Below are 18,261 nucleotides of genomic sequence, written 5' to 3'. Positions count from 1 at the left end.
TCGCGGGTTCTCGGTGAGAGCGAAAACTAACGGGAAGGTGCGTCATTGGGTGCTGCAAGGGCCCTGGACCCTCTTTTTGTTACGGACTTGTAAGTCCTAATGATTGTTTCGATTAAAATCGCGGACATTGACAACCTGATTGATCCCGTGGGAGTAAATGAGTGAATGTCAGGTAGTATTCTTTGACCATTATCTAAAGAACGAATGTATACTATCTACCCTCTTATCCAATCTTTGCTTCAACCTTTTCTCCCTCTGTGCTGCTAATTGCAACCAAAATATCTCAACCAAATGTTTGAAAGAATGTCAAGAAAGTAACGATATCAAGATACACTTCCGAGGAAGCATCCCGACCAAGTCAGTTAATACTCTGATCCTGGTATGCATGACCGTTGGTATAATTGATCACCGGACCAATCGTAACCATGTCAGCCCTTTGGCTCAATTGAAGATGTGCGCGTCGCATAACATTTCAGTTCAATCGCGCACATCTTCAATAAAGAACAGTCTTAGTAGACGCTCTTCACATTCCAACCGACAGCCATAACCCTCGCAGCGAGGAAACAGGCAAGCGCCAGTACATACGACAACCCATCAAAAACGATGAGAGCCGTCCAGCCTGCATCACCGTTGCCTCCAGCTTCGAGAAGAGCACCGGCGATGGGCAGACTGCTGAGGGTCCCGAAACTCGCTACCATAAAAGCGGTCGAGATGAAGCGTCCGTAGTCGCGCGGATCGCAGAGTTGACCAACGCAGACAGGTGTCAAACCCAGGTTGGAGCCAGAGCCAAAGCCAAATATAACCGCGAAGGCGATGATCATGGCTTGGGAATTACCAGCTGGCAGCCACAGAGCGAAAGCCGAGAGAATGCACAGCCCAAGGGTAAGAAGCATGACATTGAAGCGGCCGATCTTGTCGGCCAGAAGGCCGGGGAGAAAACGACCGAGCAATGAACCAGCGTTGAGAATCGAAATGAGCGTATAAGAGCTATTGGCATCGCCAGAGTATCTACCAGCGTAAGATACGATGTACGTCAATGGTACGAAGAGACCCCATTCCATAAAGAAGATCCCAAACGCAGCAAAGGTAAACTTGAGGTCTTTAAAGATGCTCAAGTCCGGCCAGACAGAAGTTACTTTGTTTTGTCGCGGAAGACGTGATCGCATGAAGAGTGTGGCCGGGACGGTAAGACCCAAGATGATGAAGCCCAAGATACGAGTCGTCCATGCAAAGCCAATTGTGGGAAGGAGCTTTTGCAGCACGACGGGGAATATGATACCGCCAATTGATCCTGCAGTCATTGCACAGCCTGTTGCAAGACCACGGCGGACGTCGAACCAGTGGGCGATGGATGCATAGGAGGGAGAATTGAGCAGGGCGCCTCCTAAACCGCCCACGACCGAGTACGACAGAAGGATCTGGTAGAACTCTGCATAGGTTTATAGTTAGAGATTACTTTGGACGAGCCCACGAAAGATAGAATTACTCACCTTGACAAACACTGAGGATGAACAAACTGGTAGCAATGAGTAAACCACCAGCAAGAACAATAACTCTGGGGCCATATTTGTCAAAGACAGGCCCAACCTGAATGCCCACGATGAAAACAAAAAACAGGTACAGACTAAAGATCCATCCAATCTGGGATGACGAGTAGTCTCGGAGCTGATTCTCGGAAAAGTACGACTCAAAGACAGCAGCGGTGTTAATGAGACCGTATACGGAAAACATGCCGCAAAAGGACCCAAAGACTACAAGCCATGCTTGAAGGCCGCCCTCGGGAAACTCGAGATTAGGCTCATGGTTCTCGGTCGGGCTGGTGGAGGAGGAGGATTCAGTGGCTCCGTACTCAAACCCCGGAGCCGTTACCGGGGCTGATGATGACTTTTCGGGATCTCCGTGCTGGATCGCCGGCGGCGGAGGGGAAGTGGAAGGACTAAAATTGATAGACTCGTCCTGCGCAAGGCAGGCTCGGTGCTGGTTTTTTAGGCAGCTGTCCTCTGCATTGTGTTCGTTGTATGTCATATGGTGGTTAAAAAACCTCTTGATCACAAACGAGTTTCTGGCCTTGTTCAATTGACAGTGAATTTACATGGAGAGAGATTGTTAAGAAGGTAGTTCGTTGAATTGAGAGAAAAGCCAAAGTTCCGAGGAGGGGGGATAGAGAAAGAATTTATATGCCGGGATATGCAGCCGATAGACTCGGTGTATGGGATGATACAATGTTGGTTAGGTTGGGCGCTATCTACAAGTGAGTCCACTGCAACAATTCAGTTTGCTTAGTGCATGGGCGTCGCGTCCGTAGAGGTGCAGGATTTGGCACTAAACCACAGGTTATTCGTTTAAATTGCAGATTCTATGAGTCAGGGGGACCTTATTGTCCTCTATGATGATGAATTGGCTGATCTGATTCATTGACAGATGTCAAGTTACAATTACATGCAGTTAGAGCCCGTTTTGCCCCATCTTTGAAGCTGTCAGGGAGCTAGTAAATTTGGGGCCATCGGATACTCTAGCCGTGATGAATTGAACATCTCCGAACGAATCACATCGGATATATCTGGATACCCGTCGTAATTAATATATACGAGTCCGAATCGTATGATAAACAAACATGCATGGGAATTTAAGCTTATGTTATTGCATATGTTTGCTCAAACTGCATGTAGGAGAAATTGGTCTCGACTCATCGTGGCGCTTACTACCATACAGGGTCTTGACTGAGCGACACCAACAACAACGGTCGCACATGGGAATATTGTTTGGCGCTGATGAGTATCAAAACACCTTCGGTTGGAATATAATCAGTATAGTTCAATGGTTGTGTTGGCAAGCATCTCCCGTAACTCGCAACGAGTAGCTGGCCTCATTTAATCCTTGATCACCAGCCACTGCAAACGGTGATAGTAGACTCGGATTAATCATGGAAAGTTGTCTTTGAACTATATGTGCCATGGAAAATTACCTGCAGCATCCTCCAAGCGTTTGTGATATTAACCTCGGGCGCAGCTGTCGTCAATGTGCATAACTGCAATGCTTTGCAATAACTTCCCTATTCTTCTGAAGCACCTACACGAGCACGTCGTCCATGACGTTGAATTATAGCGTCCATTTAATTACAGAGGAAACATTCCAGCTGCGATTTGCCGTTACTTGCTAGACGGGACGCCTATGTAGGCCCTGAACGTATTGGCACTTTCTTTTCGCTGTCCTTGTCTGGACACATTAAGGTCTCTACGCGGCTTCTCTTGGCTAGACATCAATGATCAGTGACAGGGGACTACTAAAGTACACGAGTAACTTACCTCACCTGACGAATCTAGTAAGTAGCAGGAGATTTGGCCTCCTACGTCCCAGGGTATAAAAATAAATATCTTAAGAAGCATGGTCTAAGTAGCATAAGTTGGCCTAAGAATGACGTCTCTTATGCTTTTGAGGGCAATTTTTCTGATACACTAAGGAGAGGTGAGGTTGAGAGACCTAAAGATACAAACCCCTTCCCTCTCTTCTCGTTTTTCATTGCAAACATACTAAACAAACTGTATACAATTAATGCCATCGTAACAATACTGTGCCATGACCAATGCCTCACTTCAAATGCCGTTGCTCTCACACGAGAACACACCAGACACCTGCCCAGCTTCAAACTGGTCTATGATGCCCTGAACACTGACATACGTTCCCAACGTGAGGTACAAAACACCAGTCAACATAATGATGATGTTCAGAGCCACCGAGAGGAAGTCAAGTACAGGCTGGCGTGTCCTTCCAACTTTCTTATCGGCGCTTCGCATGCGAAAGTAGGCTAGAGCCCAAAAGATGAAACCGAACCAGCAGTTGAACAGAGACGACATGACGGATAATACTAGAGTTTTGATGAGCAATATTCAACAGCAAAGTCGAGGTAACTTACACGAGGAGAAGAAAGGAATGAGTTCAGCGACGAGAAATGCTGCAGCCCAGCTGAGGAACAAAACGAAGCTCCACCAGAACCAGCCTTTGAAGGTATGCGACGTGAGATGTTCTGAATCTTTGAACATGCGAAAGAAAACGAATCTGCCTGTCACGCTGGCGTAGAGACACCCAACAAAGATGATAGTAGGGATCATGAAGGAATACGAGACCTTCTTGTAGAGGTCATTGAGGACACCAAAGGCTGGTGTGACCATGTACTGGTTACCCGTATAGGCGTAAATGACAGCACCAACTATGCTGAAAGTGACGATTTCCGCACATGTGCAAGCCCACAAGGCCTTGGGGAAGTCCCTATAATTGTTAGAAGATTGATAGCTTTATTAATTGACTGCAGCTTACCGAGGATCGCGCATCTCAGCGATGAAGCTAGGAATGGTGGTTTGACCGATAAATGTGTAGCTCATGTTCATAAAGGCCGACATGCCCGTCACAAGGGTGGTGCTACTTGGCGTCCATATCGAGATGATAGGCTCACCCTTGCTAGGATAACCAGCAGGCGTTCCTTGGACCCCAGAAAAAGCGGTTGCTAATACGACTGAGATGAAAGTGAACAGTGTCGACGCAAAGGCGAGCTTTGACAGCATGCTAAAGGTACGTGGGAGTGACCCGATCCAGCTGATGACGGTCACCACTACGGCAAAGGCAACTGTTCTGCAACCCTTGATGTTATCGGCCTCGGTCATGGTGTTTAGGTAAATTGCGCCGACAAGGACGTGGAGAGCTTGGATAAAGGTGTTGTTGAGGACAAACATAGCTGCCGTCCACCACCAAGCCCATCGCCCATTCCACCAGATCATTTGGCCTATATCGCAAACATCGCGAACCTCGGGATGACGCAGACAGAATTCCCATAGAACGAGACTTGTATACAGGACGAGTCCAGCAACAACAGCAGTCAGGATCAATCCAGGTACAAGGCCAAGAAGACTGTAAGACCAAGGAAAGCTCATGATAGAAAGTACAATGTACTCGCTAAAGAGAAGTCCAGCCGTCTTCTGCCAAGAACATGTTCTGTATTGGATGGCATTTCCTGCTTCGGAAGCGACCTGCTTGTTGTGCAGGTCTACGGCCGAGGTGCTGTCTGTTTCGGAGACAAGGTTGGATGCCAAGTGCTCGGCGAGGGGTTCGACGCGGGGGCCAATTGTGACTCTGGAGCCTCCAAAAGCTGATGCGAGCCAAGGCGATCTGTTTGCGGCGCCTGAGCTTGGCGTGCGTTGAGCCTCGTCAAGTGTGGAGGTTTTAGATTCCATGGCTGTGCTATAAATGATATGATGTACTGTATGCGATATGCAGCTCAATTGTAGGGAGGACGAACAGAATATGAAAGACAGCGCCGAGAGATGAAGATGACGATGGAGAAAATGACGAGGGATGCAGTCCATATAGGTAGAAAAATGAAAGAGAGGAAAAGTACCTCATCTATGGAAGGAGCAGCCGAATGAAGGCAGGTATCTTTATGCTGCCTTCCTTACCTATTGCTACCTACTAACCCTCAGCCCAAGCCAAGTCGAGATGAAGGCACGTCGATCTTCTCCAGACTGCCCCAGCCTGCAGTTACAGGAAGGGATTGAATGAACTCCCCGAGACCTTGCATGACGGGGGCGTTGAGGCGTCGGGTTTCAAGGTAAATTGCGATCAATCATTATCACTAATTCCTACAGTGTTTATGCTGATTGGGCTGTCTGCCAGTGTAAAGGTACGAAAATATCGATGATGATGTACTGAAAAGGTTCAATGACACTTAAAGAACCTGTTCAATCACGCAATGATGCTCATTGCTCATAGGTGCGTAGCGTTAGCCTAGTAGAATTGGGTTTTAAGCTTACTTTCCATAAGCTTGTTTTTTGCTCAGCTTCTACTGGTTGCTCAACGGGAATAATATGCAATCCCCGGCAACGCCGAACGCCCGATTATATCCACAACAGAAATGGTTCGCCGTCCTAAGGTTTTTTTTTGATGGATGGAAATAGCAATGGTTACATTTCTGTCATTTCGTCCTACCCAAATGTCATTGGAAAAACCTCCATCCCGTCGGCACATAACTACCTAATAAAGCAATCCAATCTTCTGGCCCCCAACATGATTTGCAAGTTGATACGTAGAACCGACTGATCCACAGTGGGCACCTTCTTATAGAGGATGCTCTGGGGATACAAATGGGTATATATGTCGCGCTGAAATTGGCCAGTCAAAAGTTAACAAGTCATATATAGCCATGGTCAAAGCGAAAATGTAACTCTGATGACTTGGCTCGAGTTGAACTAGCGAATAAGACAATACCAAGGAACAGGCTGTAGTCAACAGGCTATAGTCCATTCCATTTATCAAAGAGTTTTAAAGCCGCCAAAATGGAAGAAGTTGTTTATGGGTCGACTTTCCCTCTCCGTCTCATCTCTTCTTCATCCAAACATGAATTCTCTCACCCCCAGCGAAAACCTCATCGCGGCCGGCCTCGAGGCACGCATCTTGGTACCAGATGATGCCGACTTCACGACTCGTCAGGAATCATACTGGTCCAACAGTGCTAAAATCAAACCCGCATGTATTGTGAAACCCCATACCGCTGACGAGGTTGCCAGTATTGTTAGGGCACTTGTAGCTGCTGGTCAAAAGTTTGCTATTCGTAGCGGTGGCCATACCAATTGGGCGGGATCGAACAACATCGAGGGTGGAGTCACTGTTGACCTCGTTCACTTGAACAATGTATCTTTTGACGCTTCCACCGAGACAGTCGATGTTGGACCTGGCTGCAGGTGGCGAGATGTTTACTCTCAGCTGAGCAAGTATGGCCGTGCTGTGGCTGGAGGCCGCGAGGGAAATCCCGGTGTTGCTGGGCTTCTCCTGGGAGGTGGTAATACCTTCTTTACAGGATTACAGGGCTTCGGATGTGACAATGTCGTTTCCTACCAAGTTATCCTCGCCAGCGGAGACATCGTCACGGCAGATAACAAGACCAACATCGACTTATTCAGAGTTCTTAAGGGTGGCTCCAACAACTTTGGCATCGTTACGAACTTTACCATGAAGGCCATTAAAGTTGATCGCGTATGGGGTGGAATGGTCGTATTCACCAAGCAGGCTATTCCTGGAGTCATCGAAGCCCTCTCTGACTTCACAGATAACGTGGCCAATGATGTTCACAGCAACCTTGTGACTGTCTTTCAATACCTGCCCGACATAAAAGACATCAGTACAGCCGCTGTGTATGCCAACATGGAAGGTATTGAAAAGGCCGCAGCCTACAAAAAGTGGCTCGCCTTGCCTGTAATTTCCAGTAGGGTCAAAGATACCACTGTTTCTGAAATTGCTTCTGATTATAATCTTCCCCCTGATTACTAGTGAGTTGACTCACCTTTAAACAACGTTTTGATGGTACTAACGTCTTGTAGTAATACCTGGTTTACATGCTGCTTCAAAAACGATATCCGAATCGTCACCAAAGCTTCAGAGCTACATAACAAACTAGTGGAGGAACTCAAAGGATTCATTCCTGATGGTAACTTCATCACTCAGTGCATATATCAACCTCTACCAACGGTGTTTGCGCAACGCTCCGTCGAAGCTGGTGGTAATGTCATGGGTGTCGAGCGTCATCAGCACAACGGAATTCTATTCCTCGCCAACGTCATGGTCAAGACCCCTGAACAGGAAGCCTTTGCTCGACCAAAAGTTAGCGATTGGGTTAAAGAACTGCGTGAGTTTGCAGCCACTATCGAGGGAGGAAATCTGGAGTGGACGTATCTGAATTACGCCGACAAGAGCCAGAATCCTCTTGGGAGTTACGGACCTGAAAATATCAGGAAAATGAAGGATGCGGCGGCCAAGTATGATCCTGATCAGGTATTTCAGAAACTGGTACCTGGGGGTTTCAAGATTTCTGATGTGAAAGACGTATGAATGTGATGGAAGTGAACTCGAACTTGAACATGGATATTTTCAGACAAAGCTTGGAATATGATGTATATAAAATAAATCAGAGTATTTGCAACATCATCTACTAGTATCTACTACATAGCGACCAGCAATGTTACCCGCAACCATCATGTCGTAAACTTTCTGAAGCTCCGATAGGCCGACAATTCTGAGACGTCAAGTCAGTGATATGTAATGTCTCGATATGAGAAAGGCTTACTTGTAAGGTGCCTTGATTAGGCCCTGTCTGTAAAACTCGATGGCCTCGGCAGTATCTTGGCGGTTTCCCACGTAACTCCCCTTGATATTGATTTCTCTGTTTTATCCCTTGTTAGTTATTTCGGACAAAAGACATGAGACTTGCTCACCGAACAACTGTGTCAAACACAGGGGCCTTGACGAAAGCATTTGCTGGCAATCCAACACAGACGATCGTGCCTTTGCTCTTGACATATTGGCTAGCCTGCTGGAAAGGCTTCTCACTCGCTGCCAAAAGCAGAACTGCGTCCGGTCCCAAACCCCCAGTGGCACCTTTGATCTCCCCTACAATGTCCGCAGAAGTTTTGAAGTCAACAAAAGTATCAGCACCAAGTTCAGTGCAAACCTTGCGCTTCTCTTCACCACCATCCAGAGCTGTCACACGCAGCCCCATAGCCTTGGCGTACTGGATTGCAAAAACACCAAGACCACCACCTGCGCCAGCAATGACTACGCTCTGTCCAGGGCGAACGTTGGAGGACTTGAGAGCTTTGTAAACGGTTAGTCCGGCGCAGAGGATAGGTGCTACTCCAGCGAGATCGCAGTCCTTAGGAATACGCGCTACATGCGCTGCTTTGCCGACGGCGTATTGCTGAAATGAGCCATCGACTGTGTAGCCGGATAGTGAAGCGTGGGAACAGAGAGATTCGTTGGACTGGCGACATTGCTCACAACTCATGCATGAGCCATGAAGCCACTTGAGACCTACATGGTCACCTATTTCGACGTCTTTGACCAGCTCACCTCGTGCTACTACCACGCCTGCACCTTCATGACCCCCCACTAGAGGGATCTTGGCAGCAAGGGGCCAGTCGCCGTTGACCGCGTGAAGATCTGTATGACAAACACCGCTGTACTTGATGTTGATCAAAACCTCATCTGATCCTGGTGTAGGGACTGGGATCTTTTTATATTGAACAGCTATAATAGTTGGTCAGCCTGAATCAATGAGCGTAAAATGCGTGACTTACCTCCCCCAGTCTTTTCTAAAACCTGTGCCCACTGCTCAGTAGGGATCGGACTTGCTGTAGTGGCATAAGCTGCACCTTTGCGTAGGTTTTTAGCGTTGAAGCTTGTGGTGATGCTACTTGCACTGCCACGACTTTTCGAGCCGTGACGAGCACATGGCTGACACCCAGAAGCTACGCAGCTTGTACAAGGCGTTCTTCTGGTAGATGAAAAGTTTTGGCGACTTGTCTGGATTATTGCTGTTGTTGAGCGTGCGAGAAGTGTTGTGTTTTGAGTGACCAGCCTAACTGGCCGAAGAATGCTAGTTCGCATCATATTACTGGAGGATAGCATATTCAGATTTGTAAAGAGTATATGAAATTGGGTATTTGGTGATGTACAAGTATTCAAATGTATGAGTCAATGTCTTGTAGAAGGGCGACCTCGCTTCAACTTATAATACAAAATCAGATATCAGCCCATTTAAAGAATTCTATGGTGTCATGGAAGAGGAGTCAATTGTTTTTCATCAGATCATGTCAAATCATAAAAACTCCAAGAACCCCGGAATAATGGAACTACAATTGTAAGCTGATGAGTGAGCTATGCTTGAATGTACGTTTATCCGCGGAGATGCGGCAAAGCCAGCTGACCCCGTGGGGTCAATAGTTCATTTTACCCTGGCCAACACAGTCTCGTGCGTGCTTCCACGACAGGCTATGGAAATGATTCGATTTAGGGTATGATGCTGTAATAATGGGTTTCAGTTCCATCACTGGGCCACAAGCTGGCAGACAGACTTTTGCCCCCAAAGAACCAGCCGGTAAGAATATTTGCTACAACAAGAAGGTGACACAGTCCCCCAATTGACCATAACTAGAGATCAATCGTTGCTCTCGGCCTCTTGCAGTGCAGCAAGAGGCAAAGTAATTATCCTTTCGATCCGCACCAATATAAAAACTCTAAACTGGTGATTTAGACGTCATTGGGGTTACAACAGCCCTTTTGAAAGAAGTGTTCAAAATCCAATGCAAATGTTTCAACTGCATGGAACTCTACAATGGTAGCTGAGATATTTCTTCGGTTAGTTTGGAGCCCGGAACTGTGAGTCCGAGAATGGAACAGCCCATCAAACATCACGAGATTTAGGATTCACGTCACGCGAGGTTATTGGCTCAACCAACAAGAACCATAAAATTCCTGATTGACACTCCGAGGATCGGAGATGTAATCTTTGGTGTATTTGGCACCAATGCCATGATTTTGTATATTCCGGTTGCATTGCTACACCAGTATGGCCGAAACAAGGGACTTAATATCGTGGATAATGGAAATTCGCTACTACTTTGGTAAGTATAGAGGAGAACAAGGTCAACAAGATGTTGCTATTTTCTACTTATGATACATTTGCTATCTGAACACGGACAAATAGCCTTAATGATTCGCAGCACAATTCTTTTTCACGAGACGAACTCTGGTTGCTACATTCACACAACCAGCCAGTTTAAGAGTCTAGCTCTAAGCTACGCCGCATGTAGATTCAAAAGAAAAAAAAAACATTCCGATACTCTTGAGCTTTCGTCATGTCAAGGATAAGATTATTGTTCGTTTTTCATACCCCATGCATATTAGGATTATTAATAAACCTGTCTTTTTAAGCTATTGCTGTCCTTGACGATTTTGACTACCTATCATAGCCATAAATGCGCGCAAGCTATAGATTTATTTTGGTTGTACGAACACGAATAAATATCCATTATGATTTTAATAAGTATCTTGAACATCAAACCAAACGTCATCGCTGTAAATAGACTTATCAATCGTGATATAAATAAATCAAATACAGAAGATTGATACTCACAGGATATTAGGAAACGTATGCATTCCAAAATTGGTTAGTCGCTTTCAGAATGTGTTTGTGGTGTCCAAATCGCAGGGGAAAAACACGAAATAGCCCATGTTTGGCTGGATTTTTCAATGCTCATCATTAGGATATTCAAACAAAACCAGGCAGAAATAATTCTTTAGAAACGACTCGTCCAGATGACCGTGGCGCAGCTGCGATGTATACGAAAGCCCCATGTCAAGTGTATAAAAATAGCCGTCTGACTAAGCTATCAACTTACACGGTCTAGGTTCCATCGTCATATCTCTTCAACTTGGACGCGTATCACTTTTTCTTACTCTTGTTATATTTATCAATGATAAGGTATACTTGAGAAATATTGTCATTCATTCTACGGCGTTATGTGTACATCCGCAGATGTAAAGGATGCTGCCTCTCGGCTTGCGGAATTCGCCGATGAAGCGGCCAGATTCTTTCACCAACTTGATCCCTCCAAAAAGGACATTACAAAACGACCAGAACAGTTGGAAAGCTTGTCAAGATTAGCAAGCGATTTTAAACTAGCCCCATCAACCGACATAAGCGACACCGAGAAGCAGCTCGAATTCACAACGCAAATCTTGCTTCACTGCTCTGAGATCATAAGAGACATTCTGACCGAGCTTAACTGGCGTGAACCCACTTTGGTCAAGCCGGAGTCGTTAACAGTATATGAAATCATCAATAGAAAGAGAGGTAGAGACCTTTTCGAAGAACTGGAACGAGAGCAGTTATGTCTTGCGGCTTTCCGAAACGCAGAGTAAGTTATGAACAAGTCTACCAACAGGCAAAGCTAACCATTTGATAGATTTAAATCACTGTCCTGTGTCCCCAACGCTTTACATCAACCAGAGTATTCAAACTCTTTTGAACAACGCGAGAAAGAGCTTTTGCATTATTTGTTTGTCACCGATCCACGACAAGATCTTGCATCCCTCGAAGCAGCAAAGGGCCGTGTTCTCGAAGGAACATGTACCTGGATCACTGAGATTCCCGATTTCCGTTATTGGCTTTTACCTCCCAGCAAATGCAAGGGTATTTTCATCCAAGGAAGTCAAGGTACAGGAAAAACCATGTTGGCCAGTTACATCGCCGGTCAACTCGAACGATTATCCGAACACACGCCTGACAATACCGTGCTATACTTCTTTTGCAGCCAGGGCAACATCTACAAGAACTCCGCTACGGCTGTTCTCCGTGGACTCATATGGCAACTGTGCAAATTGAGACCGCAGCTCATACGACATGGGCTCGAACCTCTTCGAGCTCACGGTAGCGACCGAATAGCTTTAGCAAAAAATGTGGTCGGGACACTTTGGCAAATATTTGTCGCCATGATTCGAGATCCACTCGCAGGAAGTATCACTTGTATCCTCGATGGAATCGACGAGTGCGATGTGGGATCGATCAAGAGCTTAATTGAGCGGTTATCTGAACTAATAACCCCGCCACAATGTCCTCAAAACTTTCGACTCCTCATGACATGTCTCGCGGTACCTCCCCAGATGAAGCACAAGGATACTATTTCGATCTTCTCTCTCGATTCAGGGCTACGAGAGAGCAATGCTCGAGATGTTCAGCTCTACATAAAGACCAACGTCGAGAAGATCGCACAAGACAATGGGTGGTCTTTGCAACTCCACGATCAAGTAGCAACAACTCTCGCATCACGATCCAACCAGTCGTTTCATTGGGCAAGCTTGGTGCTTTCTGACCTCCGATACAAATCTCAACTTCAGATACCATTACACATCAGGTGTCTGAGTAATAGTTTTGAGACTACTTACGGCAACATTCTGCAGGAGATCCCAGTCGAACACAGAGAAAGGATGCGATTATTTCTCAGTTGGTTATTGCTTGTACATCATCCTCTGACTATTGAAGAGCTAAATGCCTTAATGGGAGGCCATAGTTCTGACTCAGAGGCCAGCATTGAAGATCTAAAGGCCTATTTAAAGATTTGCAGATCCCTTCTCGTTATCAGACCAGAGATAAGAAAGTCTGGCTTGGAATATGAGACAGTGCAGACTGTCCAATTATCTCAACGCTCGGTTCGAGACTATTTTCATCGATACATGACAGCTGAGAGGGCTGGCCCGGGATTCTTTCAGATAATTTCCGATAAAGACCATGAGTCTATTGCATCGCGGTGTTTGGACCTGATGGAAGAGTTACTTCCAGCGTGGTCCGAGGGTAAAACAGACGAGAGGTTCGGTTTAGTGATTCCTTATGCAGCCCGATACTGGTTTCGCCATCTCAGAGAGTGCCCTCAGTTACTTGAGGATGACAAACTAGCAACAAAAGCTATGTCATTCCTGACTCAGGACAGCGTCAACCGAGGATTGTGGTTCACATACCTTTCCAAGTTCAGAGATGCACAAGAGTATATCAAAGACCAATGGACTGCAAGAAAGCATGGTCAACATTTTCCTACCATCAACGGACTTGGAGAAATCACCGATGTTATTATTGTCGAGCAACCAAAGGATCTTACTTCAGCAGACAAGCTCAGCGCTTTGCAACTAGCTTCACTGCTTGGTATAATGTCAGTTGTTCGAAAGATCATCGATACCACAAGTCTGGCAAGATATCTGCGGCAGACCAATATTCGATCTTCACTATACAGCTTCTCCCTCTCGCAGCCCAGAAGCGAGGTTCGCATACTGAAAACCCGGGAAGGGCAACCACTGTTAGCCACCGCGGAACTTGTGGCAATGACTCCTCTCGAACTAGCTGTCCTCGAGGGACACAAGAAGGTTGTGTCTCTTTTGTTGGAACGCCATCCACACTCGAGCATGCGACCAGATTCGACTTTTGCTCTGGAGACGGCTATCAGTCGATGTGACAAGGAAATGGTCAAGCTTCTGATTAGTGCTGGAGCCCCAAAATTGAGAGCTTCCAGGAATGCAAATGGACCTGTCGGTAATGCAGTCACCAACAATCGCTTAGACATGGTGGAGTTTCTTTGCAAATCTGATAAGGATATCTGGGTACGGAAAGATTCGAAACAGGATGAGATTACACAGGCTTTATTAAATCTTGCCAACGATGCGACACCATCTCCTCATGATGAACCTAGGTTTGAGGACTACGCAAGAATTCTGATTCACGGAGGTGCTTCGCCAAATGGTACTGTCTCATACCATGAAGGTCACAGTTTAAGGCATTTGAAATATGGACTCCTACAGTTGCTACACAGTCGAGGAATCACTCTTCAAGCCCTTGGACCATTTCCAGACGAACAAACACCCCTGATGCTCGTCATCTCATCAATGCACTTGAACTGCCCTGGAGTTGACCCAACAGAAATCGTACAATTTCTTTTAGATTCAGGCGCCTCCATCAACCAAACAGACCGAAAAGGGTGGAGCGCTTTGCATCACGTCGCTAACCAGATTGCGCTGGGGAGGGCAAAGAAGGCATGGGAGGATATGGAAGATGATGAGGAGCACAAGTTATATGGTATTGCTGGCCTCTTAATCGAAGCTGGTATTAACCAGGATCTAGAGGATAAGGAAAAGCGCAAGGCCACTGACATTCTTGAGGTTGTGGGTGCTCCGGTGTGGAAACAGGACATGTCATGGTACAGACGTTTTATGGGAAGTGAACCTATAAGGAGGATGTCTCTTGAATAGATAGAGTGTAGTATACAGTTATTTCTTAATGTCTAATGCGAAAGCGTCTTTTATCTTGATTCTGCGTTGAGATTCAGCTATCACATCATGGCACTCGCTCGAGAAGTATAATGCATGTCTGCTACTTTTGACTTCGTCATTGACCTTAAAAGAAATCACAGTCACCGATAAAAGGAAAACACAATAAAGTCGATTTGGCAGCGCTGATGTCGATCTGTATTTCCGCTCAGCCTTGAACTGACTTAGCGCCTCGATTGACAGCGGTTGATTCGTGTCTTCAGTCTTAGCGTTCAGGGGTAAACATGCTTGTTTTTTCTATCACTTATCACGATCAACAGAAAACAAGAAAACAAACGTGTTAGCTGCAGCGCCAATTCCAGTAGTCTGTTGTTAGTTTCGTGCTAAGACTCAGCCTAATCAACACTTATTTCAAAAGGATTATCACTGCATGAATCATATGTGTATATATTGAAGAATACTGCCTGTGCTGTGTATCTACCTGCTTGCTCAGAGTTCTAATTGGAGAAGTTTGTCATTCATTTTCGTACATCGCTACATTCGCTACAATGGTTTCATCAAGACTATTCACTGGCTTCATTGCCCTTGCTTCTTTCCATGCTGTCAACGCTGGCGCATGCCGCCCCAGACCCAGCTCTACAGTTGTCTCTGGAATTGACACCACCGTCACAACCGCCGAGACCTCATTCCAAACATCGATCGAGACTGAGACATCCTCAATCACTGCCCAAGACACAACCACCCTCGAAACCACCATCTCGCTCACATCTGCCGAGACATCAGTCGAGACATCTTTCGTAACAGAGGATGATCTGAATACTACACTCGAGACCACACAGAATCTCGACTTCACAACCGACATCACCTCCTTCATCACCCTCCCTGCCGAGACCACAACGAGCGAATCCGCTGCAACTACTTCTGCTTTTGTTCCTGCTGATCTTTTCCCATGTGCTTCGGAAGAGGAATGTCGGACTGTTGAGTTCTGCGACACAGTTAATTGTGGCTGCGTCAACGGCTTCTGCAAGCTTCTCAACGTTGAAATTGATGTTCCTCTCCCACGACGTCTTCACTGATTGAGTCAAGCCCCGACTTCTCCAGGCACACAATCTTCTTGGAATCTGCGCTCGGATACGATAAAATGATAATGTCTGAGTGAGATTATATCACACATACATTTTGCTTTCTTTCGAGTATATAGTGGTTTATCAGAAACAATTAATGTTACTAGCATTGGATGAATATAATGCCATATAGTACTACCAATACCTATTCCATCAATATCCAATTTGTAGATCGCATACATGTTCATCTTCCGCTAACAAACTTTGAAAGCCAGTGATTTGTCCAAGTTCAGGCATACAAGCGCTTCTTTGTCGCCTTAAAGCCTCGTTGGTTTCCATGACCAGGGTCGTCTGCAAGTGTAACGTAACCAATGTCTTCCTCAGATTGGACATCTTAAATCTTCAAGCGTCTGTTCGTCAACAACCTCGCCCGGTCATCACCACAATAGGTGCTTCCGCCTTGAGGGATGTTAGTATAGATAGAGTCTCGTGTCAGAGCAGAGATGTTGGTAAGAAAGTCCGGGGCTCTTGTTGCGAGGCTGAAGGTAACGGTGGCCAAGATACTGGCTCCCATGAGAACAAGAGAAAAGATGTAGATTGCCATCCACGTCTTTTGCACCTCGTACCGCTCCTCACTGGTTATGAAATCCCCAGTCGTGTTTATATACTGGATTGCATAACTCTTGGATATCCGATCATCCATGTCTGTCATATTCACATTACCAAACGCTAGAACAGCAGGTTCCCAGTACGAGACACGCACAGCCGTGTTGATAATGAAAGCTAGTCTCTGAACAAAGACCTTGAGAGGAAGTCTGGTGAACTCAGTCGTGATACCAAAACTGCCTGTCATATCATCTCCTATACTTAACGCTGGATCTGCGAGGTAGTTCTCGAAGGGTGACGTAACTCCAGCATGGAAGGTATGAGTCAGCCATGGTAGAGAAACAATAAATACCGTTGGTGCTGTACTACCATTGGTTGGCATCTTTGTGTCTGGGACAGAGGCCTCAGCCGCATGAATGACGAACACTAACAGCTTGGCAGACCATTTTCTCAAAAGGGTGCGGTCTGTCACATTTGATGTCGACATCAACATAGACGTGGCTCATATCACATATAGTGGAATTGTTCCTCGTACCAAAGACCAAAGTGCCGCGCTTGACTGGTCCTATGCTGTATCTATCTTCGCTGGAGAAGTTAAAGTCACCGTTTATCCTTGGTATGTCCATATAAGTATGTGATTTTCCGCGATTAAGCTCTTTCACCCGCTCTTCAGTGATACTATCATTCATGACTTTGTGTAAGGATAACCCATTGGGGATTCGTGAAAGCCATTCTGAAGTATTGAACCAGGAGGAACACCAATGCTTAGTAATCATCAGTTTGTGGCCTCGCAACAATTATTAAGAGACTCTTACCTGCAGAGCCATATAACTCGCCGATACTTGTAGTGTGAAGTTGCCAGCAGAGTTTGAAGGCATGCCTAGAATAGGAATTCCGATCAAGGACTCGTATGTCACAAGCTGATCAGAGGGTACCTTGATCCAGCTGTAAGGATCTGAAGAATCGTAATCGGGCAACTGGGTGATTTCTGGGGCACGAACATTCCCCCAGAGATCCACCTTTGCATCTTCGATAGCTACGTCCACACCCCCAAGCTGCTGTATCATCGCTTCAAAGCTTTTACTAGATCCATTAAAAGCCTAGGCAAGGGCGTTCAACGCAGAAAGCGCTGCGCCGAACATGGGCTGTATCCTTCCCAACTGGTCGCCCCTTGCAGAAGCGCTCTCCCAAAGACCGTAGTTAAGTGGCAGCCCGATATCTGTTGTTGGAATGTATGAAATCTTGTGTCCCTGTGAACGAGTATGGAATGAAGTGCAAATGGTCCTCAGAACGGCTTGACCGCATAAGCGACTGAATGTCCACAGAACGAAGGGTAACAGTGTCCACACTGACAGCATCCGAAGCACGAAAGCGGTTTTCATGGTACCGACAAGGGTCTGACTTCCTAATAGAACTGCGAGTGTCTTGGTTGCACAACGTCAGTAGAGTAATCAATATGAGTAGCAAGCGTTCTACTTCCACTCACACCAAGTTCTGTGCCTTGCTCGGCTCGAAACAAGGCGACTGTATGGACTAGAGCTCCAAGGACAGCTGCTAAGGCGATGGGCCACAATGTCGATGCAAGTTCAATAGCTTCACGTACCATATCACCGTGTGCAGAAATTGACTGATCGTCCAAGCCGCGAATAAAGAATGCAAGTACTTAATCACTGTCAGTGGCAAGGTAAAAGAGAAAAACATGAAAGAAAATGCTGACTGATGAATGGTACCCATATTAGGACCAACGGAAAGAGACAAAGAGCCTTCCATCCAGAATCAAGAATTTTGGGATGATTTGGCCAATTCAAATTTCCGTCTTTAAGCGTCTCACTGCGAACATCTTGTGCCTGAGCCAGCAGAGACTAAGAAGTTGTATTGCCAGCACTCATGATTGATACGTGCTGCATACTCGTGATTGGCTGCCCATTCCTAAGAGTAATTTGCCCAAGAGGGTGAATGT

General features: G+C 46.1%; 7 protein-coding genes across 7 annotated transcripts; 3 read left to right on the top strand and 4 right to left on the bottom strand.

Annotated features, from left to right (window-relative positions):
- Positions 1 to 96: 96 nt before the first annotated feature.
- EDB82DRAFT_486912 (major facilitator superfamily domain-containing protein) lies at positions 97 to 2,197 on the bottom strand. The gene is made up of 2 exons (XM_025730495.2): positions 1,491 to 2,197; positions 97 to 1,429 (listed from the first exon to the last, which is right to left on the bottom strand). Exons 1-2 carry the CDS (start codon positions 2,023 to 2,025, stop codon positions 510 to 512), a joined length of 1,455 nt encoding a protein of 484 aa, XP_025589614.1. The 5' UTR covers positions 2,026 to 2,197; the 3' UTR covers positions 97 to 509.
- A 1,396-nt stretch (positions 2,198 to 3,593) lies between these two features.
- EDB82DRAFT_520503 (transmembrane amino acid transporter protein-domain-containing protein) lies at positions 3,594 to 5,225 on the bottom strand (the record flags this gene model as incomplete). Its single annotated transcript, XM_025730496.1, has 3 exons — positions 3,594 to 3,865; positions 3,914 to 4,266; positions 4,315 to 5,225. The coding sequence occupies 3 exons, from the start codon at positions 5,223 to 5,225 to the stop codon at positions 3,594 to 3,596; spliced, it is 1,536 nt and encodes a 511-aa protein (XP_025589615.1).
- A 1,159-nt stretch (positions 5,226 to 6,384) lies between these two features.
- EDB82DRAFT_543425 (uncharacterized protein) lies at positions 6,385 to 7,872 on the top strand (the record flags this gene model as incomplete). Its single annotated transcript, XM_025730497.1, has 2 exons — positions 6,385 to 7,313; positions 7,365 to 7,872. 2 exons carry the CDS (start codon positions 6,385 to 6,387, stop codon positions 7,870 to 7,872), a joined length of 1,437 nt encoding a protein of 478 aa, XP_025589616.1.
- Positions 7,873 to 7,893: 21 nt separating this feature from the next.
- EDB82DRAFT_440926 (chaperonin 10-like protein) lies at positions 7,894 to 9,747 on the bottom strand. Its single transcript, XM_025730498.2, has 4 exons — positions 9,117 to 9,747; positions 8,256 to 9,066; positions 8,108 to 8,203; positions 7,894 to 8,056 (listed from the first exon to the last, which is right to left on the bottom strand). Exons 1-4 carry the CDS (start codon positions 9,445 to 9,447, stop codon positions 7,966 to 7,968), a joined length of 1,329 nt encoding a protein of 442 aa, XP_025589617.1. The 5' UTR covers positions 9,448 to 9,747; the 3' UTR covers positions 7,894 to 7,965.
- A 1,512-nt stretch (positions 9,748 to 11,259) lies between these two features.
- Positions 11,260 to 14,662, top strand: EDB82DRAFT_564852 (uncharacterized protein). Its single transcript, XM_025730501.2, has 2 exons — positions 11,260 to 11,738; positions 11,787 to 14,662. The coding sequence occupies exons 1-2, from the start codon at positions 11,341 to 11,343 to the stop codon at positions 14,611 to 14,613; spliced, it is 3,225 nt and encodes a 1,074-aa protein (XP_025589619.1). The 5' UTR covers positions 11,260 to 11,340; the 3' UTR covers positions 14,614 to 14,662.
- Positions 14,663 to 15,067: 405 nt separating this feature from the next.
- Positions 15,068 to 15,853, top strand: EDB82DRAFT_49644 (uncharacterized protein). Its single transcript, XM_025730502.2, has one exon. It carries the CDS (start codon positions 15,180 to 15,182, stop codon positions 15,705 to 15,707), a length of 528 nt encoding a protein of 175 aa, XP_025589620.1. The 5' UTR covers positions 15,068 to 15,179; the 3' UTR covers positions 15,708 to 15,853.
- Positions 15,854 to 16,089: 236 nt separating this feature from the next.
- Positions 16,090 to 18,208, bottom strand: EDB82DRAFT_543422 (uncharacterized protein; the record flags this gene model as incomplete). The annotated part of the gene is made up of 7 exons (XM_065609374.1): positions 16,090 to 16,691; positions 16,723 to 17,065; positions 17,117 to 17,384; positions 17,442 to 17,725; positions 17,788 to 17,963; positions 18,019 to 18,131; positions 18,165 to 18,208. 7 exons carry the CDS (start codon positions 18,206 to 18,208, stop codon positions 16,090 to 16,092), a joined length of 1,830 nt encoding a protein of 609 aa, XP_065465599.1.
- Between the last annotated feature and the right edge of the window lie 53 nt (positions 18,209 to 18,261).

This window comes from Fusarium venenatum, assembly GCF_020744135.1.
Source record: "Fusarium venenatum strain MPI-CAGE-CH-0201 chromosome Unknown EDB82scaffold_1, whole genome shotgun sequence".
In the NCBI taxonomy this organism is placed as follows: Eukaryota; Fungi; Ascomycota; class Sordariomycetes; order Hypocreales; family Nectriaceae; genus Fusarium; species Fusarium venenatum.
The sequence above is the reverse complement of the archived record's forward strand: the minus strand, read 5'-3'. Positions and strand labels throughout refer to the sequence as shown.